Source organism: Diospyros lotus, chromosome 15, assembly GCF_014633365.1.
Source record: "Diospyros lotus cultivar Yz01 chromosome 15, ASM1463336v1, whole genome shotgun sequence".
NCBI classification, from domain to species: Eukaryota; Viridiplantae; Streptophyta; class Magnoliopsida; order Ericales; family Ebenaceae; genus Diospyros; species Diospyros lotus.
The window spans coordinates 22,570,142-22,595,993 of NC_068352.1; the positions used below are offsets into that span (position 1 = coordinate 22,570,142).

General features: G+C 38.7%; 1 protein-coding gene across 5 annotated transcripts in view; it reads left to right on the forward strand.

The window, feature by feature from the left end:
• The window catches only part of LOC127791504 (probable bifunctional methylthioribulose-1-phosphate dehydratase/enolase-phosphatase E1 2), a 95,404-nt gene that overhangs the window by 667 nt on the left and 68,885 nt on the right, over nt 1–25,852 (forward strand). For 4 of the 5 annotated variants that reach the window (XR_008020959.1, XM_052321417.1, XM_052321419.1 and 1 more), the window contains exons 2-4: nt 499–1,062; nt 17,575–17,865; nt 18,002–18,138. Coding sequence is in view for 4 of the 5 variants with exons in the window: in XM_052321417.1 (XP_052177377.1) it covers nt 528–1,062; nt 17,575–17,865; nt 18,002–18,138 (963 nt within the window). In the remaining variant the exon portion in view is untranslated. The remainder of the gene's footprint in view (nt 1–498; nt 1,063–17,574; nt 17,866–18,001; nt 18,139–25,852) is intronic. The other variant, XM_052321418.1, reaches the window with a different exon arrangement.

Sequence of the window (25,852 nt, forward strand, 5' to 3'; positions counted from 1 at the left end):
TGTGATGCTGGTGATTTCTCTGTTACTTCATTTAAGACATGGATTGCTGGTGTGCCTGTACGAGATTGATGGTGTTCTTTGGTAATACAAGCAACAAAATGCATTTGTTCTTGATATTGCTTAGGTCTCCTCTTGGCACTTCAAGTTTGTTGTCACTTGCTGTGCATGCACCGTTTAAACATCAATTGCGTCTGCGTTGTGTATATATATATATATATATATATATATTTATATTTAATCACAAGTGGTATTAAATGATTAGGCTAGGTTTTTGAGGTTTCACTTTAGAGCTTGATGGATCTGCTTCATGTTATTCATGCTTCTAAAGATAAATATTTAATCACAGTTCTCTTATAAACATTTGTTTGTTAGATATGTTGTTTCACTAAATTCCAGCCCCACTCTTTTCGAGGCTTGCATGCACTTGCACACCTAGAAAACCAAGTGCTTTTTTTTTTCGTCTCCCTCTTTGTTCTTCTTTAGGTCATATTTCTCCAGGTTTGACTTGCTAGGTGAAACTCAACATTATGGAAGTTTGGAATGTGGATGAGCAAGTCGGACAAAACAAGATGCTTCCACCACCGATGGGAACCTTTCAAACTCGTGAAGAACTCCTTAAGCATGTTCGGGATTTTGCTTTGGCACAGGGCTATATGGTATCTATTAAGGATTCTTCCAAGGATAGATATGTGACGATTGCATGTGACCGAGGTGGTGTCTATCGCAAGAGGGTCAAGACTGGAGAAAATATGCGTCAAAGGAAAGCATCTTCTCGCCTTACAAATTGTCCTTTTGAAGTTGTGGGCAAGAAGGATGATGACTTGTGGGTGTTAAGCATTAAACACGGAGAACACAATCATGAACCTTCAAAAAGCAAATACGATCACCCTTCTTGCCGCCGCTTTTCAGAAGAAGAGATCCTTATCATAAGAGAGATGACTGTTGCTGGTAAACGGCCATGGCAAATACTGAAGGTACTGAGGCAAAAAAACCCAAATCTAGTATCTGATTCGAGGAACGTTTACAATGTCAAGGCTAAGATTCGCAGAGAGATGCTATCAGGTCAGGATCTTTTACCCTTTTTTTATTGATAGGGCAGAGACATATAGAACATGTAGCATGCGTATATTTTTGCTTCTAAATTTGCAAATCATGGCAAGGTTTACAAACTGCTCATATGTAGGATTGTTGGGTCACCTTCTGCCATTTACACATTTCAGATAGGAAAAACTGCTTGCCGGAATTTTCCTATTAGGCTTGATTTGGAATCTCAAAAAGAACTTAGAATTACTTAGTCAAGTTATCTTGAACTATTCCAGATTCATGCAGCCCGTACAGCGGAAGGACCGTATAATTTTCATGTCATTGGTCGGTTAACTTATGTTTCTTTTACTCATTGTAGTAGGCTTTATAGGATAAGGTAGTTTTGTGATATAGGATGTACACAGAAATAGTATTAATTGTATTATTTTTCCTGGGGTGTGATGTATCTGTAATCTTTGTCGTTATTTTGCAATCATTATTTTGGGAGTACATGTTTAGATTTATACACCAACTTAGGAAGTTTGTTTTATGGAACAGATGTTGATATACATTTGTTGTATATCCTTCCAACAGATATTAAACTGATAATAGATTCCAGATCTAATCTGAAGGCCTGACAATATATACCTCTCCATCATTTTGGGTCCCCCAGCAAATAATAAGCTTGTCATAGCCTGGAGAAGTTATAATGATATTATCTTCTTTCTTATCCATTATGACTTCGTTGAAACAAATTGCCTTTATTCCTCTAGAGTCTAGACTGTTGAGAAGCTAGCTAGGACACCGTTAAGTGACAATAGGCACTCGTACCAATTGAAATTAATTTTCATGATATTTTCAAGAATTAAGGAATTGGTGAGTATAGTAAAGTTCATTCTTTGTTTTCTAAATCTAATGACCATAATCTCGTAGGCAGCATTTGATGATTAACTGCAAGGAATAAAACCTTTTTCTTTCAATGCAGAATTTGCTTTTCTTAATTATTTTCTTGAGTAAAATCTCTTTCTAAAACTTTCCGACATTTTAAATGAGATTGTATAATCAAAATCTTACTATCTAAAAGTTCTGCTTAAATTAGATGCATGTGGAAAGGGTTTTCCATCTTTCTTTCTTTTTACTTTCTATAAAACTACTTTTCCATTAACTCTTTTGACAACTAAATAGCATATGTTTATTTTATATCTTTTGGTTGGATAGGGTGCAAAAGAGAAAGATCAAGAAATATTTGGTGGGCGACTCTTAGGGTGCGTTTGATTGCAAGCATAGAATTTGCATGGAAAGAAAATATTTTATAGGCAATTGAATTGCCTCGAATTAAATTTCAGGGAAAATGTTAATTGAAGGTGTTTGATTGGCTTAATTTTTTACCTAAAAATTGTTGTACTCTTCCAACTTTTGATGTTTGATTGTCATTATTTTCTATGGAAATAATCACATATACACATGTAGTTAATCAATAATCAAATACACAAATCAATAATTAACTACATAAAATAATCAAATATACGTATATTCAAAAAATAAATCAAATATACATACACAAAATATTCAAAAAATAAATCAAATATACATAGAAAAATATACATACACCCAGCCACAACCGCCGTTGCTGTTCAGCCACAATCGCTGCCATTGCTGTTGCCACCATCGCCGTTCAGCCACTCTCATCGCCACTGCCGCTGCCATTGCTCATTGCAGCTGCTACCATTCTTCAGTCACCACCCACGGCTTTGCCGTCATCGATGGCCGCTGCTGCCATTGCCGCTGCCATTGCAACCGCTACCATTATCCAATCACTGCCAACGCCTTCGTCGTCGTCGATGGTCGCCACTACCAATCTCCGTTGATGGGCGGTGGTGGAAGGGGAAGGCCAGTTGCTGCTGGGTGGGTTTTTCCATTTCCATGGACAATGAAATCTCCCCGCCCCGCTAAATGAGAAAATCAATTCCAGCAAAAGTGAGAAAAGAGCATCACGTGACCACAACTTGGAAAATATTTTTTATAGAAAATTTGGCCAATCAAACACCTCAAAAGCTGGAATTTGAGTGGAAAATAACAATTTTTCATGGAAAAGAATGCAAATCAAACAGACCCTTAGTTATAAGTGTCTTAAAGAAGATATTGCCACAAATTGAGATGATTGACGAGCTAGAATTTTCATGTAGCCGACTGCACCTAGTGGGATTAGGAGCTTGTTTGGTATCATTGTGCTCTCAAAACACAGCTGTTTTTGTTTTTAAGTTTTACAAAAGCAGTGTTTGGTAAAACACAACTTTTTAAACTGCAGTTACTTCTCTAAAAAACATGTTAAGCTGTTTCAAAGAAAAAGCAAGGGCCCCATGGCTTTTTATAAAAAGTAAGCAACTTATAGTGGGACCCACATCTATTAATATTCCACATTCTGTTGCCAAACACTAATATTTAACATTGCTTTTGCAATATGACACAAAAAGGCACAACACAGCACAACAATGTGTCAAGGCTAAAGCCAGGCAATGAATTCTCCCTAATTCAGTGTGAATAAGGAAGTTAACGGAGAAGCAGAACAGAGAAAATAGAGAGAGGGAGAGTTTAGAAAGAGGGAAATAGGGAGAGTGAAGAAAGAGATTAGTAAGGAGGAAGAAACGATGTTCTCATTAATTCCTCGATGCCCCAATCTGAGAGGATCAATGGGGTTATATACAATCTGTCGGAGGATTCCCACCAATGACAGCTTCTACACCCTTCTATTGTTATAATTGCTCAACTTCTACACCCTTCTATTGTTATAACCACTTGCATGTGACTCCCCCCTAGATGTAACAAACTCATATAATGGCAAAACTGTTGGAGATAATGTAACGACCCGTTCGAGCGATAGGAAGGACCGGAACAACTTACCCTGATGGGCCTACATGAACTTCCCAGGGGGGTCACCCATCCCTAGATTACCCCAGGTCAAGCACGCTTAACTTGGGAGTTCTTTGCCAACATTCAGCCCAAAAAGTATCCAGCTGGTGTTGTTTTTTTTCTTACACTATCCTCGATATATACTAACTTCTCTGGGCTCTCGGGGTATTACATTCTCCCCCCCTTAAGCACATGACGTCCTCGACATGCGACCTTACAACCGGTCCCAGATCTCCCCCCTTGCATGGCCGATGTGGGATTCGCCTAAGGTGCCTACACGCACCCTCCATAGGGGCCTACACACCCTCCTCGGGACTCAACCTCCTCGCTGAGGTTTGCCCCACCACTGCGCTCAGAGGCTCGGGGGTCGGCTCTGATACCATTTGTAACATCTCGTTCGAGCGATAGGAAGGACCGGAACAACTTACCCTAATGGGCCTACACGAACTTCTCAGGGGGGTCACCCATCCCTGGATTACCCCAGGTCAAGCACGCTTAACTTGGGAGTTCTTTGCCAACATTCAGCCCAAAAGTTATCCAGCTGGTGTTGTTTCCTTCCTTACACTATTCTCGATATATACTAACTTCTCTGGGCTCTTGGGGTATTACATTCTCCCCCCCTTGAGCACATGACGTTCTCGTCATGTGACCTTACAACCGGTCCCAGATCTCCCCCCTTGCATGGCCGATGTGGGATTCGCCTAAGGTGCCTACACGCACCCCCCATAGGGGCCTACACACACCCCCCTCGGGACTCAGTCTCCTCGTTGAGGTTTGCCCCACCACCGCGCTCAGAGGCTCGGGGGTCGGCTCTGATACCACCTGTAACGACCCGTTCGAGCGATAGGAAGGACCGGAACAACTTACCCTGATGGGCCTACACGAACTTCCCAAGGGGGTCACCCATCCCTGGATTACCCCAGGTCAAACACGCTTAACTTGGGAGTTCTTTGCCAACATTCAGCCCAAAAGGTATCCAGCTGGTGTTGTTTCCTTTCTTACACTATCCTCGATATATACTAACTTCTCTAGGCTCTCGGGGTATTACAGATAATCTTAGAATAAAATAGATAAAGCCGGACAAAGGGAAATGAATTCAAAGATGCAACGAAGATAAGAAGATAGAGCAGAAGATATATTCGAAAATATAGGAGTTTGAATTACTCCAAATCTGTTATTGTATTTTAATTTTAAATACCCTAATCTTTAGCTAAGAGATAAGAAGTATAGCTGTATTTAAAGTAGCTTGTATCCTAGAAGAGATAGAAAAGTTTATGTGCATTTGAGTTCTTTTTCAATCAGAAATCCAAGTCTGAAATTGTTCATGGTATTAGAGCTTGGTTCTCGATAATCAGCACACCAACTTTTCTCAAGATGGCCGACTCCTCAACCACAAGTGCAACCTCCAATATAGGTCCTCCTACAGCCTCTCGATCGATTCTTCCAACCCTTTCTCCTCCCTTCTCGTTAGATCACCATACTCTCCAAATCACACAACATAAACTTAATGGGACCAATTTTCGGGAATGGTTTCAGTCAGTTATGTTGGTGATGAAAGGCAAAGGAAAAATGGGATATCTCATAGGAGTAATACCTCAGCCAGATCTTGAAACTACTGAGCATGAAGCATGGGATGCTGAAAACTCTATAGTGATGGCTTGGCTCATCAATTCCATGGAACCAAAGATAGGGCGAACCTATCTATTTTACAAGACAACAAAAGACGTATGGGATGCTATCCAGAGCCTATATTCAGACATGGAGAACACATCACAATGCTTTGAGGTGAGATCATCTTTGAGAACCACCCGCCAAGGTAACCATTCGGTTACTGAATACTATAATATTCTATCTGAATTATGGCAAGAAAATGATCTGTTTTATGATATACAATGGGAGTGTACGAAGGATGGAGTAAAATATGCAAAGATTGTGGAGAAAGAGCGGGTATTTGATTTCCTACATGGATTAAATCCGGACGTAGATGAAGTCTGCGAAAGGCTCCTAGGGATGAAACCCTTCCCTTCCATCAAGGAGGCCTTTGCTGAGGTTAGGAGTTAGGAAAGCCGAAAAAAGGTCATGTTAAACACAGCTCCTGAGGTAAATAATTAGGATGGATTAGCACTTACAGCCTTGAAGCAGAGGACAACAACACCTCGAGGAGATCATGTAAAAGACCGACCTTGGTGTGATCACTGCAAAAGACTATACCATACTAAAGATACTTGCTAGAAAATACACGGGAAGCCTGCTAATTGGAAGGGGAGAAATCAGAATCAGAAAAGGCCACAAGCAGCTTATGCAGTGACTGTAGAAGAAGGTAAAAGTTTTACCTTATCCTCTAATCAATTGGAGGTTTTGCAGTAGGTTTTTAAACAAACAGGGATTTCAAAACCCTCCAATTCTGAGGAAGTAATGAATCCAACCACCTCCCAAGTGACCCAAGGTAAGAGTTATAATTGCTATCTTTCTAAGTTACTAAATGGGACTGATTGGATTGTTGATACAGGGGCCTCCGACCATATGACCGGATCCATGTGTGGCATGGTGGATTACAAACGTTGTGATAGGAATATAAAGGTGACTATGGCAGATGGTACAATATCGTATGTTGAAGGGAAATATTCAGTATACTTAAATGATTTATGGCTAAAATCTGTCTTATATGTGCCCTCTTTAAGATGTAACCTGCTTTCTATTAGCAAAGTCACTAGAGATATGAACTGCAAAGTAATTTTTTCTCCTACTCAATGTGTGTTTCAGGACCTAATTTCGGGGAGAATGATTGGCAATACTGAGGAGAGAGAGCGCCTTTACTATGTGAAAGGACCAGCTACTATTGCTGCTTCTGTTCTGATTCCTAGGTTACAAAATTTATTTGTTTCTTCTGCTATTTCAGATTCTAATATTCACTTATGGCACAAGAGATTAGGCCACCCGAATTTTCGTTATTTAAAGCTTTTGTATTCTCGTTTATTTATAGCAATAAAATAAGTGATTCTTTCAACTGTGAACAGTGTATTCTTGCTAAACAAACAAAAATCTTCACATCCTATTCATGCGTATAAACCAACCAAACCTTTCTACATAATCCATAGTGATGTATGGGGACCAACTAGGATACCAAATTTGACTAACACTCGCTAGTTTGTTACCTTCATTGATGACCATACCAGGGTATGTTGGGTATTCTCGATGAAGGAAAAATCTGAAGTTTACATAGTTTTCAAAAAATTCCATCAAATGGTCCGCAACTTATTCCACACATCCATCCATATTCTTCGATTAGATAATGGAAAAAAATACTTCTCATCCGAGTTTGAGACATATTTAAGTGACAATAGTATTTTTCACCAAAGCACATGTCCTTATAATCCCCAACAGAATGGTGTGGCAGAAAGGAAGAACCAGCATTTGCTCGAAATAGCCTGAACACTCATGTTTTCTAGTTCTATGCCTACATCCTATTGGGGAGAAGCCATTCTCACTTCAGCCTATCTCATTAATCGGATACCTTCTAAAGTTCTCAGCTTGAAAACCCCTTTAAACACTCTGATTACCGCATATTCTCACCTTACCCGCATTCTAAACTCTTTGTCCCCTAAAGTTTTCAGCTGTACTGCTTATGTTCACAACTACAGCTCTAAATTACATCCAAAATCCTTGAAGTGTGTATTTGTTGGTTATTCTCCTACATAACAAGGATACAAGTGTTATTGTCCTAACACAGAAAAATTCCTTGTGTCTTGTGATGTCTCCTTTCTAGAACATCAGTCTTATTACCTTACAACCAATTTGCAGGGGGAGATTTCAAGTGTAGATTAGGGTAGGGATAATTGTTGGGATGTTAGTCTTCTTCCTGAAACAGTGACCTCATCTATTCCTATTTCGAATGATGTAACAGATTTAGGGGGTGAAGAACAGCAGCAACAGTAACATATTTCAGAAACAGGTCCTAAAACATGATTGCCAATGAAAGTATATCCAAGGAGAAAGGATCTTGAACCAAGGCAAGATCAATCATCAGCCCCGGGACAAGGTCCAACACAAGAAGAGGAAGAGAGGACTGAATCAGTAGCACCATTTGAGGCACCCAGCAAGTCCAACAATGCAGAACCAGAGACTGCAGAAGCTGAACCATATGGCCTAGATATTCCAATTGCTTGGAGAAAAGGAGTATGGTCATGTACTTGACATCCTCTAACTAACCATGTGGTGTACTCTCAACTATCCCAAAGTTTCATGGCATTTACCATCAAAGTGGATGAGGTGCAGATTCCAAAAAATATTAATGATGCCCTGCAGAAACCAGATTGGAAAGCAGCTGTTATGGAGGAAAAGGATGCCCTAGTGAAAAATGGTACATGGAAAGTGGTAGATTTGCCTCAAAATAAGAAAATAGTAGGGAGCAGATGGGTATTTGCTATAAAACATAGAGCTGATGGAAGCATTGAACGATATAAAGGCAGGTTGGTGGTCCAAGGATTCATTCAAACTCAAGGTATAGATTATGAAGAGACCTTTGCACCCGTCGCAAAGCTCAATTCTATACATGTGTTACTTTCAATTGCAGCTAATTTAGATTGGGAACTATACCAACTTAATATAAAGAATGCATTTCTTAATGGAGATCTAGAAGAAGAGGTATATATGAGAATGCCTCCCAGATTTGAAGAAAAAGGGAAGGCTTGCAGATTAATAAAATCGTTATATGGACTGAAACAATCTTCTAGGGCCTAGTTCAAGCGGTTTAGTACTACATTGCATTAGCTAGGGTACCAACAAGGGTAGTCTGACCATACTTTGTTTACTAAACATGTTGTTAATGGCTTTAAAACTATCTTAGTTGTCTATGTGGATGACATTATCGTTACAGGTGATGATAAGCAGGAGATTTCAGCATTAAAGGAGCAATTACAACAATTTTTTGAAGTAAAAGACCTTGGGAAGATGAGATATTTTCTTGGGATGGAAGTAGTAAGGAGCAAGGAGGGAATCCTTATATCCCAAAGAAAATACACTCTAGACCTATTAAAAGAAATAGGCAAGTTGGGGTGTAAACCAGCCAATACACCGCTAGAAACCAACTGGAAATATAATGAAGATGGGGTTGAGAAAGCAGTTGACAAAGAAAGGTATCAAAGATTAGTAGGAAGGTTGATATACTTGTCTCTTAACGTCCAAACATCTCATATGCAGTGAGTAAAGTAAGTCAATACATGCATTCACCAACTAGCAAACATCTTGATGCAGCTTATCATATACTAAGATACCTAAAAGGGACTCCTGGCAAAGGTATTTTGTTTAGAAAGACCGAAGACCGAGGAATTTAGGGGTTCGTAGATGTTGACTGGGCTGGTTCCTTAGAAGATAGCAAATCAACTTCTGGTTATTGCGCAAAACTATGGGGAAATCTTGATACGTGGAGAAGCAAAAAATAAAGTGTGGTAGCTAGGAGTAGTGCTGAAGCAGAATACCGAGCCATAGCCCAAGGTATTTGTGAAGTAATATGGCTAGAAAAGTTCATGAATGACTTGAAGATGCCTAATATTGATCCTACAAGACTATACTGTGACAGTAAATTTGTCATTAGTATAGTAAATAACCCAGTCTAACATGATCAGATGAAGCATGTAAGAATTGATAGGCATTTCATCAAACAAGAGATTGAAGAAGGAGGAATAAACCTAGTATATATCCCTATCGGTCTATAAGAAGCTGATACTCTTACCAAGGCAATGAACAAACAAGGATTTGAAGTGATAAGAGGCAAGCTGGAATGAAGGATATCTATTCTCCAACTTGAGGGGGAGTGTTAGAGATAATCCTAGAATAAAATAGATAAAGCCGGACAAAGGGAAAGGAATTCAAAGATGCAACGAAGATAAGAAGATAGGGCAGAAGATATATCTGAAAATATAGGAGTTTGAATTACTCCAAATCTGTTATTGTATTTTAATTTTAAATACCCTAATCTTTAGCTAAGAGATAAGAAGTATAGCTGTATTTAAAGTAGCTTGTATCCTAGAAGAGATAGAAAAGTTTATGTGCATTTGAGTTCTTTTTCAATCAAAAATCCAAGTTTAAAATTGTTCAAAAACTAAAAATCACATGAAAATTCCACCCCAAAACCACCACCACCACCACAAATTTTTTGTCCTAAAGAAATGCTGAGAAGGCTCGCCGATTGGGGACACTGCTTGAGTAGGTTAGGCAAGTTTTCCTAGGTACTGTTGTTTGCACGGAGATTTTCCCACTTCACTAATACCTGTATGAGTGGTGCCCCGTGTTTGTACACCACATGCTTGTCCAATATGGCTTCGAGCTCCATAGCTTTGTTAGTCTCCTTAGGAAGTAAGGGTAATTTAGGACTCACCGATTGTGTCCCCACTAACTTTCAAAAGAGAGACGTGGAACACGGGGTGAATTTTTGAACTCTCAGGCAACTGTAAACGATAAGCCACCCTCCCAATCTTGGCAATTATGGGAAATGGCCCATAATATTGTGGGCTTAGTTTAGACACCTGTCCTTGTGTGATGGACTTAAGATGAGGATACCTCAGCCTCAAATACACTTACTCCTTTACTGAAAACTCCTTTTCACTCATTTTTCTATTAGCAAATTGTTTCATTCTATCTTGGATGTCACGAGGTAGCAAGGTATTACAGAAAAGTGAAAACAAAAAAAGAAAAGATGGTCATGGACTCAATGAGAGAGACAGAGAGAGGGTGCCTCACAAGTTTGCATGTGGAAGCTTTAGAAGTAAGCATCCCAAAATGATGTTATTTGATTGATGTAGCTTGAACAAAGTACTCTACCCTAGGCTTTAGCCAGTAGGACCATTGCATTTTTTAACTTGTTATGATAAGCATCACCTTATGCAAATTATAAAGAAAGACAATCCATATAGCTTACATCACTGGCTGAAAAAGTCTTAATTGTGTTTATCCTGTGTGCAGATTTCCTGATTTAGCGATCACCTAAAACAATTTTTTGGCTTTGAATGGTTTGGAATGCCAAAACTCATCCCAAAGCCTTTATTAATAGAATTTCCCGGCTAATGATATTCTGCCACTTGACTCACTATGAATGGCCTTCGTTTTTGTGTCCTATCATCTCATGCCACTTGTCCCATCATTATGGGGCTTTATCATGACTTTTCTTTTAGCTAATCATATTGCACCACGTGTCGCCTCAATTATTGTGCATCATTATTACTATACATGTGCAATAACCAAATTGCGCCACTTGTCGAGCACAAGCCAATCACATGTTGCCACCTCATGCCTCATCATAACTCTCCATGTTCAACCAGTTACAAGCCTCCACATACCCTTCCACTTGCACCTCTATTATTACCTTCCATGTGCAACCAATCAAAATCCTCCAAATATCGCCAACTCGTGCCTCATTTTACGTGCCTTATCATTACTTCTCCTCTGGTCCAATCATCATTTGCCAAGTGTCCTGCCACCTAGCACCCTCATCATGACTCATAATTACCTCCCAAATTGTGGCTAATCACTTTGTGCCATTTGTCCCAAGCTAGATTGAAATAATATTTGGAATCCAAAGTTGAAATGTAATTTGGAATCCAAAACTAGATTTAATAAGATTTGAAGTCCAAAACTAAATTTGAAATCCAAAGCTATATTAGAATAAGGCTTCACATCTGGAACCTTTGTGTTATTGCTCTTTGGATCGAACCTTTCAAATATTGTACTCTTGCCTCGAACATTTCAATAATTGCACTTAGACCCTTTGCAACTTGGTCCTTGGGCCGTCCTAAAATTTTCTTCATGCCCTTGGAGAAGGGGTTTATTATGTTAATACCTCAGGATTTTGGTAAATTACACTTGTGCCCCGGGTTTTTCAGAAACTGCACTTTCACCCGAGCTCAAAAATTACGATTTTGCCACTAGTTTCGAAACTGTACTTTTACCTCAGAACTTTCATAATCTCTTGAAATGTCATTTTTCCTCAAACATTTGAGTTCAAAATCCTAGGGTATTAATGTAATAAACCCTTTTTCCGGGGGGCATAAAGGAAATTTTATGACAGCTGGGGATCAAGTTGCAAGGGGTCTAAGTGCAATTATTGAAAAGTTTGAGGCAAGAGTGCAATATTTGAAAGGTTCAGGCCAAAGAGCAATAACACAAAGGTTGCAGATGTGAAGCCTTATTCCAATATAGCTTTGGATTTCAAATTTAATTTTAGACTTCAAATCTTATTAAATCGTTTTGGATTCCAAATTACATTTCAATATAACTTTGGATTTCAAATATTATTTCAATCTAGTTTGGAACAAGTGGCTTAAAGTGACTAGCCACAATTTGGGAGGTAATTATGAGTCACGATGAGGATGCTAGGTGGTATGACACTTGGCAAAGGATGATTGGACCAGGGGAGAAGTAATGATGAGACACGTAAAATGAGGCATGAGTTCGCGATATTTGAAGGATTTTGATTGGTTGCACATGGAAGGTAATAATGGGGGTGCAAGTGGCAGGGCATGTGGAGGCTTGTGATTGGTTGAACATGGGGAGTTATGATGAGGCATTAGGTGGCAACATGTGATTGGCTTGTGCTCGACAAGTGGCGCAATTTGGTTTGATGCACATGAATAGTAATAATGACGCACAAGAATTGAGGCGACACGTGGTGCAATATGATTAGTTAAAGGAAAAGTCATGATGAAGTCCCATAATGATGGGACAAGTGGCATGAGATGATAGGACACGAAAACCAAGGCCACTTGTGGTGAGTCAAGTGGCAGGATATCATTGGTCGGGAAATTCTATAAATAAAGGCTTTAGGTTGAGTTTTGGCATTCCAAATTATTCAAAGTCAAGATTATGCCATATTGAGAGGTGCAAAAGTGAGGGGAAGATTCTGCAAAAAAGGGAGGGGGGGGGGGAGCTCTGCCAAAAATAAGGGAGAACTGACCTTGCTGGAATTTTTTGGTCTTCCTCGGAGTTCGTGCCAAACAGTCTGAAAAATAGTGAAAAAACCTAACCCAACAAGCGTGAACAGTACACTCGAAAGGTAAATTGTCAAGGTGAGTGGTTCCTGCATTTTTTGTGACACTTTGAGCATTTGTTGCTTCACTTGTGCATGGGTGTTGACTTACATATCATATTTTCCTTGGTTTACTTGTATTCCTTCTGCTTTGTTATATATCATGTCATTTTGGTGACTGTGGTTGGTTGTTGGGACATCATGAGTGATCTCATGATCTTGCGGTGAGCCAAGATCTCGTGCTCTTGCGATTTATCAACGTGTTGCCATGATGACTACCATAGGAGAGGTTTCATATTGCATATTGCATTTGCACACATATATTCTTCTTTCATGAACCATTTCACTTAGATATTATTGTCTAACTTGGGTGTTTCACAGTTCTGGGATATTCAACATCTCAGGTATAATAGACGTGTCAGGTACTATAGGTGCAAGCCCGAGCAAGTGGCAAGGAGGTGGTGGACATTCAGTTTAAGCCTTCTTGAAACGTTATATATGATTTTGTAGTACGATTGTTGTATTGTAAATAGCGGCTACGATACTTAAATTACAAGATGTATGGGTGTATGTATGAAGCTTCTATAACTCTATAAGGGTGTGAGATGTATGTTTGGAATCTGTAATAAACATTACAGCTACTATGAAGATGCGTGTGTGTGTGTTTGTTCTATCGACCTGATTTAAGGTAACATCATGGAAATCCTAGCTATTTTAGCATTTTAGGTTCGATCCTTACTTCCGCTGACAAAGAATTTTCCATAATGCTCGAGTGATGTACATAGCATGTAATAGTTGTAATTAGCTTCTTAACATATTAAAAATACAAGATATGTGTCATGAACCTAGGACTTAACCTAGGATCAGTTTGGGAATCGGAAGAATCCGATTCAACTAAGGTTGAGAACAGAAGGAAATTAGGGGGAATTTGAAAGAATGAGGGAGAGATTAGAAGAAGTGTTGGGGGATTGGAAGAATAGAAAGGGAGATGAAGATCAAGGAAGGGGAGAGAATTTGGAGGAGGAGAAAAACAGATTCAATTCATTAATTTATTTGATAAGGAAACAAACCCATTATAGCAACCTTATATAGGCATATTTGCTTCCTAACAGCCTAGCACATGCTCCCATGTGCTTCTAACCATTTGCTAGAATATCTCTAACAAACTATTTTATCCTATTACAATAATACCCTTTTATTGCTCATAGGGTCATGACAATTCCCCCCTCCTTAAGAGAGTTCTTGTCCCCAAGAACTTGTCGCAAGTAGCCGTCGCTCTTCATCCAATTCCAACATTCTCTATGCGGATCATCCTTCTTTCTTTCTTTCTACTTCTAGGTCTCTTCTTCTTCATTCTTAGGTTTTCAAGATCAATTCCAAGTATAAATTGGCCCATAATTTCTATAGGGAAAACTTCATTACCATCCACGACAAGTAAGGAGAGCAGATTTACAACCATAGTTGTTGTTATTGTACCCCCATTCAACCCATAGCCATGCTCTGCTGCAAAAATATCAACAACAACCTCAAAATGCAGCAATGGGGGATTGTAGACTTGCCTTGAATGCTCATACCAAGGCTGTTTGTGAGCATTAACATTAGGAGCTGCTGCCATTTCAATTCCAACCAACAATTTCTCAATGACTGACACCTGTCTTTCATCTCGATCTTCTTTCCTAACATGATTTACATCTTGATTAGGCTGTGCATCACCGGGATCTGCTTCTTGCTCTTGTAGAGTGTGGTCTACCCCAATCTCCTCATCCAATCTTCTTTCATCCTTGGAATCCTGAGTTTCCATTGACTTGTTCGCTTCATTTACAATGCCAACTTCCTTAATATTGGCTGAAGTTTCAGTCGGAATTTCTTGATTACATGAAAATAATTCAGCAACTCCTTCCTCGTGTTTGCTGGAATTTCCCTCTATGTGAACTTCTCTTTCAATAATTTCTGATTGTCCCTTTTCCTTTGTTGCCTCATCAACCTGTTCATCATAGATTCTTTTTGAACAATGCCATTCACCACCAATTTTATCACTGATGTTGCCTTCCTCCTTAATAGTTATGTTGAAACCAGTATCCTTCTTCCACTCCACGTTGGAGGTAAGCACTGATTTGCTCTTCCATAATCTTGACTTCTCCTTTGGCTGCTCCATTTCAAGGAAGTCCTTATTATTAAAACTTCTGTAATAATCATTAAAGTATTCTACCGGAAAGTTGTAATAATACTTTTTAATAAGTATCATTGCAAACTCTTGTAGCTTCTCGCGAATCATACGGCCAAATTCCTCGCACTCTTCATGAATCCCATTGCTTATTCCTTTGTCCATGTTGCTGCCAACTGAAAATGTAGCCTCCTTTGGCTACCATTGAGGCTCCATTCCAGCTGAAAATAAAGCATTCTTCTTCTGCAATTGAGACTCCAATGTCCTTGTGCATATACTACTCCCCATGGCCTCACGAGCAAGACATCCCCCCTAAAAATGCAACATCCTTCTACTGCAATTGAGATTCTCTCGGTTTCATCCTGATGTCATCCTCCATCAAAATTCAAATAGATGGTGGAATCGCCTGGACTGCTCGCCTCCTTTGATTAATTTTGATGCAACTAACAGAATTCTCCAAAATTGAGAATTTGATGGCTGCAGTAGTTTATGAATTGGCTTCCAATTCCGCCAAATCTGCTTCGGCTTGCTGACCCAACACTGCCCAGCCTTAGAAAATAGCCGTAATCAACCTACTCCTCCACTTCACACAATCGCCTCTGCAATTGATCCAATAAGTGGCAAATTGTAGCCACTGTTCTGCTTTAAGGTCAGGTTTATTGTAGCAGTGGAAGAAGCCGCACAATTACAGCAACTTGATCGGCCTTCTAGAGTTACCCAGGGCTATCTAATCTCCTGACTCGCCTGCTGCAATGATTCCCTATGCTTACTGGAATCGACTGGGCTTGAATCTTCCTTGCCTTCCACGTTCGGCCTCAGCTATCAGCCCAAGTTCAATCTTTGTAACCTTAGGAAATTGCTCAATGGGTAGTTCCAGTCGTGGTGGTGATCCTCCGATGGCTTGGAATTAGCTAACCCATGTCTCCACTCTTAATTAACACTCCTTCGTGATTGAGTCCTGCCCAACTTGACCGGCTTGTAATTTCGATTGGTGAGACGTCCATCTCGTCCGCTCAAACTGTGCGATTCACCGAAAGGCTGCCTCGGCTGATGACAACAATTGATACGACCACAACACCAAATCCTCCCTCTATTTCGATCGTTAATCTCTGCTCGTAATGGGTACGACCGCAACACTACGCCTACTCCAATTTGCGATCACTTCTGATTCCAAAATCACCACTCACTGCTAGTTCAAATCGCGACACCCACTGCAAAATAGCTATCACTTTGTTAATGGTCGCGACACCTTCCTTGAGTGATTGTGCTGCACCCACGGATTTTTTTGGAATTGAGGATCGATTACTATGGAAGGAGGCTGAGGACCATCGCTAAGATACAATGTCCAAGATCACCTGCCCGACCAAACCGCGATCGCGAGAAGCTTGCTACACAATCGCGATCGCTTGGAACTCTTGCACCAGTCGCAACCTCCTGGCCATTCGCGCCAACCTCTGGTCACCCACTCCAGTTGTGACCTTCTAAGTTGAGGACCACTGGCAGATAGTAGCTCCTTGAATTCGCCTGGGTTGTCGAGAATCGTGGCTATATCTCACCTCCTCTATCACGGTCGGATATGAAAAATCACTAGCCAGAAACCGTCCTTCGAAGTGCCTCTAGAAATCGGCAACACTCTGAGTTTCACCACCGAGCGTCACTGCTGACTTCGCCTCCAAAAATCGACAACACTTCCAATCAGTTCCTTCGACTCAACCACCGGAGCCTTAGCCGAAGTCACTCTTCCTACTTCTCCTTCAGATTCAAGCCGACACTCAACTCTTCGTGCGTTGGAATCAATTCCAAGATTCAATGGTCGTCTTCGTCTTCAAAACTCGGACTGTAGTGTCTCTGATCTTCCAATCACTCCCGTACCATCGGAATTCACCGAACTCTGCTCGTTGAATATTAATAGGATTTGACAGAATCACAACCGAGAATCGTTGGCTTTGATACCAATTTGTCATGAACCTAAGACTTAACCTAGGATCAGTTTGGGAATCGGAAGAATCCGATTCAACTAAGGTCAAGAACAGAAGGAAATTAGGGGGAATTTGAAAGAATGAGGGAGAGATTAGAAGAAGTGTAGGGGGATTAGAAGAATAGAAAAGAAGGAGATGAAGATCAAGGAAGGGGAGAGAATTTGGAGGAGGAGAAAAACAGATTAAATTCATTAATTTCTTTGATAAGGAAACAAACCCATTACAGCAATCTTATATAGGCATATTTGCCTTCTAATAGCCTAGCACATGCTCCCATGTGCCTCTAGCCACTTGCTAAAATATTCCTATCAAACTATTCTATCCTATTACAATAATACCCTTTTATTGCTCATAGGGTCATGACAATATGGAATATGTGTCTTGACCTCTCTTCCTCTCATATAAATCCACAGAAATGAAGACATTCAACTTCATTTTTTGTGACTTCAATCTCTCTCTCTCTCTATATTTATTTGTAGGCAAAAGGATTGCACCACCACCGACCTCTTTGGGAATTGTGAACAACGGTATAATGGGGGCTGGAATACCATCAGAACAGATGGCTGCAAATGGCGCGACAATGCAGGAATCCATTGACAATCCATATCTGGAGAATGATGCTGTTAAAGAAACTAAGGTGTTGGCATCTGAACTCTGTCGGCACTTCTATACCCTTGGATGGTTATTAGGTTCTGGAGGCAGCATTGCCATCAAAATTCATGATGATTCCATCCCCAAGTCTCGCCAGCTGATTGTCATGTCTCCTTCTGGTCTGCATCTCTCTCCCCATTCAAATCTTCTCTGCTTGCATGAATTCTTTGTGTTCTTCTGGCATGATATTTGTATGGCTTCATCTCTCTGTGGAGTTTTTCTTTCTTTACTTGTGGAAATATGTTTGCTGTGCAGGTGTACAGAAGGAAAGAATGGTTCCAGAAGACATGTATGTGCTTTCTTCTGATGGATTTATTTTGTCTACACCTCCTCTCAGGCCCTATCCATATAAACCCCTGAAGTGTACTGATTGTGCTCCTCTCTTCTTAAAGGTAACTGTGTTTTCATTCAGTTTTTACTTTTCATTTTATTTTATTTATTCATGTTATTTTATTTCATTTCTTTTGTGTTAGTGTGATGACTGATGAGGATAGAGGCCTAGCCTGCTGGCTCATCTTTTAATCCAAGAAAACTTTTGGCTTTATAGTGGCTTTGGTGTCATGTTGTTTCTTGACCTTTGAGGTCATCTGTGTTCAAGCTGCAGTTATGCGCAAAATATTAGAGTCGCAAGTTGTAGTGCATTGGAATCCATTGTTTCTATGCTCATAATAGAATCTTAGGATTTGAAGTGACAAAATATTTTATTGAAAATACTGATGTTCATTGACGGTTTTTGTAGGGTTGTGTTTTATTTCAAATCTTTGATTATTTGAACCAATCATGAAAGCATTAGACAGCCTCAAAACATTGATACAGTTCAAATCTTTTATTGTTTGAACCTTAATTGTGGAGGTGGTACTTTTTTGGGGTCTGCTCTCTATGAATAAAGAAGCACCTTTTTGATGGTATATATTTTACTATATATAATGACTTTGGGGAACATGATTGGGATATGTGACATAGTTAGTGCTGTAGATATGCAAATTTATTTTTTATTTATATAATAGCTATATAAAACTAGGAAATTGTATATTTACTATTTAGATCAGTTGACTTTTGATTCTTAGAATCCCTGATTTTTAGGAATTGATAAAGAGGTGGAATCTCCTTAATTAGGTAGACCTTTGAATATAAATACAGTCGATGCACAACACATTCAAAAATAACAAAGGTTTTACTTTTCTCCACAGTAACAGATAACATAATGAGAATAGAATCAACTTTTTCATTGATCAATGCATATTTTTGTTTGATTTTGATGGTGCTTTGTGGGTTTTCCATGATCTTTTCAATGAAAAAGTTGATTCTATATCCGATAATACACTGATAGCATAGGCTATATCTTTGCAATAAAAGTTTGTGTTCCCTTTGGAAATCTGGTTTTGGGTTAAAAAGATCCTTTGAAGAAAGAAGTAATTCTTCTAGATCTTGAACTGAATATTGCTTTACAATATATACTAGATGGGAGATCATATCTCGATATCTTTGAAAAGAGAATAATAGAGAAGGTCACGAAAAATACAAAAGGGAAAGAAAGAAAAAACAGAAAAAAAAAAAGAACTTCTAAGAAATCTCCAATAATCCTAAGAAATAGGAAAATGACATATTTAAGAAAGGAGATATATTTAGGAATAAATCCTAAGAAATCTCCATCAATCTTCAACACTCCCCCTTCAAGCTGGAGCCGTAGCAGATCTTGGAGGAAAATCCTCAGGTAATCTGGCCTGAAGCATTGTAGAAATCATCCTCATCATTCCATCCATCCTTTGGTTGGTGTTAGTCGTAATTCCATCTAGCCTTTGGTTGACATTAGTGAGTTGTTCCGTAAAACTTCTTTCCATGTTTTGCACAACTTCTCTGATTAGTGCATTTTCTTCTCTGCTAAGACTCACCTCCTCCTGTGTCTGTTTTAAACCTAGCTCCAGAACATCAAGCCGCACCTCCAACTGCTTCATCTTTGTTCCTTCTGCCATTTCCTGAATTCACTTACTCAAAAAAAATTGTTTTCTGATCTGCTTCAAAGGACCGACTATGAGCAGCAATCACCTGTGATTGGCTAGATCTTATTCAGCCTCCGGACTCAATTGATTTGATCTGCCTTCAAATTCTAATTGAAATTAACTGCTGGGTGACAGATCTGAATCAGCCTCCTGAATCAACTGTTTCTGTATCAGCTTCTAAAATTCACCTAGCTTGCCGGAAATCGCTTGGCTCTATTTCAATTTAACAGCTGAGAAACAGCCTATGGGTATTGCCTGAATTTGCTTCAATTAACAGCCGAGAAACAACCTATAGATATGGCGTGAATCTGTTTCTAGCACTCGCCTTCCTAACTCGCCTCAATTGCAATTCGGCAGTCAAGGACCACCGGCTTTGATACTAAATGTCATGCACTTAGGGTTTAGAAAGGAATTTGGAAGAAATTGGGGGAGAGAGCAAAAAGGGAGGGAGAAACAGAGCAGAAAGAGAGAGAGAGCAAAGAGAATTGAGGCAGAACAGGGGAGATTGAGAGAGAGAGAAATCTAGAGAGAAATGACTAAAATTCAGGTTATCATTCGACAATAACATTCTCTAACTAATCTAGCTTATTTATGGACTGTTTTATCTTTCAGTTAGTAGTTAACTGAAAGATACAACATAAATCAACAGCTTAAGGTACAATACAATAAATGCATTATACTACAACTACTATTACATTTACTACTATACCCTCGGGGTCAGTGTTCTAAAAATCGGCCTAGGCAGTTGCCTAGGTGCCGTCAAGGCGCTAGACGGCCACTAGCTGCCACGATTATGGCATAATTGGCCCCCTTAGGTGCGGTTTGGCTAATTGGTACTGGGCGGCGCCTAATCGGCCAAGGCGGCCGCCTAGCCGCATGAACCGCCTGGGCCGATTATGGCCTAATCGGCCGCATGGGCCACATGAATCACTTGGGCCACCTAATCCATTTTGTATAAATCAATAGTTAGGGTTTTTGTTTCCCCCTACCTCTTATCTCTCTCGTCACTTTCCCTTTCTCTCTCTCGCACACCACCGCTGACCGTCTCTTACTGAATCGTCGTCGCCGCTTGCCCTTTTTGTCTCAACCTTTCTTGTCGCACGTCGCCGCCGTCTCTTGTGGAGTCGCTTCAGTCGTCTCTCTTGGCCCCGATTTCCCTTGGTCGTCGCCGCCAATCATCTCTCTCGTGTTCTTCCTCTGCCCTAGCCTGATACCCCAGTTTATATATACTTAGAAATTATCAAAGACAATGTCTTGATTGAATTAAAATGAATGTGTACAATATCCTCTTTTAAGGAGAGGATTATTAGCAAAGAAGGAAAGAAATAATAGACAACATCCTACCATCCTAATTTACATTATTGTCTTTCCATATTTACATAATATTTACATAAAACACTGATCCTAGAGATCAGCCTTAATTGAGCATAATTCTAGCACACACACACATATATATATAAGTTTTTGTTTATATAACAGATTTATTTATACATATAAATATATTGTTTATCTATAAATTTATATATATATAAACAACTGTTTATATACATAAATATATTGTTTATATAAGTTTCTGATTTATATATATAAGTTTTATTTATCTTTTTAACTCTGCTTTATCTGAAAATAACATGAAATCACATTAGAAACTAAAAAAAAAAAAAAAAAAAGCGGTTTGCCTAGGCTCTAGGCCCCAGTCTGGTGCCCGACTAGCGCCTAGCGCGTTTTGGAAACACTGCTGGGGTCGTGACACATTGATCCTTTGAAGCTCTCTAGGATTGATGTCATGTTCTTGGAAGTCTCAGACATCTTCCCACTGAATAAGCATAAAACAATGAAGGAGATTGAAGGAAACAAGAATGGTAATGAAGGCCAAAGTAGCAAAGATGATGGTGATAAAGGCCAACAAGAAATCGCGGGAAGAACATAGGTCAGCAATGAAGGATGACAAGAAACAATGGATAACGTAAAGGGTTATAGGTACCCGGTTATGAGCCGCTCTGATACCATGAAGAAAGAAATAATTCTATCTTGAACTGAATATTGCTTTACAATATATATTTAGAGATCGGGAGATTATATCCCGCTATCTTAGGAAAGAGAATAATAGAGAAGATCTTGAAATATACAAAAGGGAAAGAAAGAAAAAAGAGGAAAAAAAAACCTTCTAAACAATCTCCACTAATCCTAAGAAATAGGAAGAGGACATATTTAAGAAAGGAAATATATTTAGGAATTAATCCTAAGAAATCTCCAATGATCTTCAACATCCTTGACCATTTAGATTTCTTTTGTCTCGAGGCACAGTGACTTGGTTACATGGTGTAAAGTTAATCTTGCTCGTTGTTTTAATGTTATTAATCATTCATGCTAAAGTAAGAAACATAGTACGTATTTTATCAGATAGCAACCAAAGCTTGCCCCTAGTGTCCTCTTTTTCTGAGTAGACTTCTCAGTTGTGTATGCTATTATTGAGTTAGGTTGTGCTATATCAATAATGGAGTGGCTTGAATTAAATTGTTTTTGTAGTCTGTTATGGAGCTTGATACGTTTTATTGGGACTTGGGGCTTATATCTTAATAGTTTAACCTTTTGGTAGAATTGTTGACTTAATATGATATTGGATCTGTAGTTTCAGGTTAAAATATTGTCAATTTATTCTATGAATTCCTTTTTTGTTTTTAGTTCTTGCTCTATTTGTTATGTGTGTATTTTGCCTTTCTTTTATATTTGGCTTTAAATCCTGTTGGAATATCAAATCAAAAAGTTTGAATATGGATAAAACCAAGAGATAAGGTTGGTTGGAGATAAATTTGAAAACGGATGAGACCAAGAGATAAGGTTGGTTGGAGATAAGAGAAGATTCAAAAAATTAAACTGATAAAGAGGTAAATTCCTAAGAAAAAGGAGGTAGTTGATTTCAAGTGATAAGTCCAGCTTTAGTGATAAACTTTATCCTTTAAAGATATTCAATTTTCCTATTTTTTAGGAGATGTTGTAGAAGAATTCTTGTATATATACCCCATTCGTATACTCAATAAAATATTGAAGCAGTTTTCCATTTCATTAAGTAAGTTTTTTTCTTCCTCTGTAATCGAGTATTCTTCCAACGTTGCTTCAATCAACTGTTATTAGTTATGTTCAAATCCATATGCAAGATGTGGTTGCATGTGCATGAGCTTTCAGAGAAGCTGGGATATACATTGTTGAACTCATTTCCTAATAGCTTAAGCATTGGACAATTGGTTCCTTAACTTAGGGAAACTTGAGGCTGATTGTGCTATAAAGTCAAGTTGGTATTTGTTGGAGTACAAGAGTGAATACAACAAATACCAAGCCTTAACCCCACTAGGTATATGCATTCTAATTTTCCAATTAGCTCTATCCATTGACCATATCATTTGTGAGGCCATTTTTTTCTATGCCATGCCTCAAGTTTCTTACCAAGTTTCCTTTGTACTCTTCATGATGCGGAACAACTGGAATGATTGTGGAAAATTGAAGAGGAAGAGAAGAAAGTAGGGGGAGAAGGAGAAGAAGCATAGAGGGAGATGGAAGCCTGAGAAAAAGAGAGAGAAAGAAGGATTCCATCAGAGAGTCAATAATTTTTATTCACTAAATCAAAAACATATTTATGAATTGCACCCATGAGCCTTATACATAGGCTTTAATAAGACCGAAGAAACAACTACAACTCTTGTAAAACTATGCTTAGCTAATATGGTAACCTACAACAACAACACGAGTCTCCCACAATAGGAAAAAAACTAAAATAAAACTAAAATGCACTTAGATAGATCTACTAAAAGTCCTAATAAAACTAAAAATACATTTAGGTAGATCAAAAACTCCTACTCACATAACATTAGTATCTTTATTTGTTTTGATTCCTATCAAGTCTCTCACAATAGGGAAAAAACTTGTTCTCAAGATTTGTATTACCCAAACATATAGTGAGTGGTTGTGGGTGGGTGGGCTTAGAAAATTCATTTGCAACCAATGCCTTAATAGATGGAGAGAGTGTAGCTTGCATTGCTTTGAATGATGTGACTACACTACTCTTGAGAGGAAATTCTTAATTTGGTCAAGCAAGGGAAAGAGTTTCATAGATTGAAGTTGGTGGGTGAACGCACGTATTCCAATTTCCTAACCTGCCATTTGAACTTGCTTTGCACATATGCCATTCTAAGTTGGCTTGATGCTGGAATCTTGCCGGAGATTGGTTGCTACTAGGGGGTGCGCACGGTGCGGTTTGGCCGGTTTGAACCATTTTCAGCTCGCTAAACCGCTAGTGCGGTTTTCCGACCAAACCAGATCGCGGTTTGGTTGGGGTGTGGCCAAATCGCACCGCATTTGTGGTTTGATTTGTTGTGGTTTGAAAATAACCTGTTCAACATTTCAACATACAACATCCAACCTGTTATAAATAAACAAAACATGCCTTAACATTGTTATAACCTATCCAACATGTTCAACAATTATAACCTGTCCGCAACTATTTAGCAATTATAATCTATTGGCAACATATTCAACAACTATTTATCAATGAATTATAGTTGGCAACCACCAATCATAACTAAGTATTTAAAGTCCAAAACGGCAAAAACATGTGACGCAATAACATAACCATTCAAAATAAGATAAGTTACAATCCGATCAAAATACAAACTTAAAAGTTCAAAATTCACAACACAACCACACATGCTCCAAGCCTCCGACTTCAACTTTATCACTAATCAATGTTTACAGTATCTGTTGTCATAGTGGACTTATCTGTAATATTAAGAGAAACAATAAAGTTAGAAAAATAAAATGTTAAGAGTTAATACAAATAAAATAATAAACATGTTTGATGAGTAAATAAAAAATTACCATATTCAATTGATTCATAAGTAGCATGTTCTTCTAATACTGAAGTCATATCCAATGGTAAAGACGTCCCTCTCAACCAATTTTGGCAACAAATCAACGCTTCTACCATAGATGGACACAATGAACTCCGAAAGCAATCAAGCACCCTACCTCTAGTGCTAAAAGCTGACTCAGAAGCGACTATTGACACTTGGATGGCAAGAACATCTCGAGCAATCTCTAATAGGATATGGTACTTTGATGAAGTTATCTTCCACCAATAAAATATATCTCAAAAGTATTATTTCTTATATCCTCATTAGGCTCAGCTAAGTACCTTTCAAGCTCATTTTTTATTTCAAAAGCATTATCTTCAATACATTCTTTCTCAAAATCAGATTTGAACATGTTAACATCATCATCCTCATCAGAATCCACAACTGAAATCTTTTGTTCAGAACTTGTCCCACCTTGTTTATGTTCTCTTGATTGTCCATTTGAGTTATTTGTTGCATAAAAATGCACTAACTTCCCTAGAGCGCTCTTGATAGAATCCATTACATTTTTAACTTCATCTTCAGAATAGAGCTTGTGTAAACAAAATGCGACATATTTCATTTTGTACCTAGGATCAAGCACAACCGCCACATAAAGAAGTATATTTTGTTTTTCAATGTTGCCCCTATACTTATCAAATTTTATCTTCATGCTTGAAGCCATATCTTTCAAGATTGATTCGTATGATGAACTCCACTTGTTTAGTCTTCTACGTACATTACAAATTTCATGAAAATAATTATTTGCAGTAACATTCAAAGAGGCACTAAACACGAGAGTAGCATCATAAAAAGTCTTCAAAAACTTGCAGGACGTTGCACAATTCTCCCAGTCTTTAGAATTTGGTGGCTTAATAGGCCTTTTCCCATTTCTATCATTTTCACAAAAATGTTGCAAATAGAGCAAATCCTCTTCTTCCAACAATTTAAACATGTCAACAAATCTCAGTGCATGCTCCAACATTAAATAAGTGGAGTTCCACCTTGTTGGAACATCCAAGCACACAAGAGCCTTCTCTTCTTTACAAGTATTCTTGACACAACTTTTGAATCTTGCCAACCTTGAAGGAGAAGCTCTAACATATCTAACTGCGTTATGTATAGCCATAATAGAGAAGTCCAGTTCCTTTAAGCTCTCACCCACTACCAAATTAAGAATATGAGCCGAACATCTCACGTGTAAGAATTCCCCATCACAA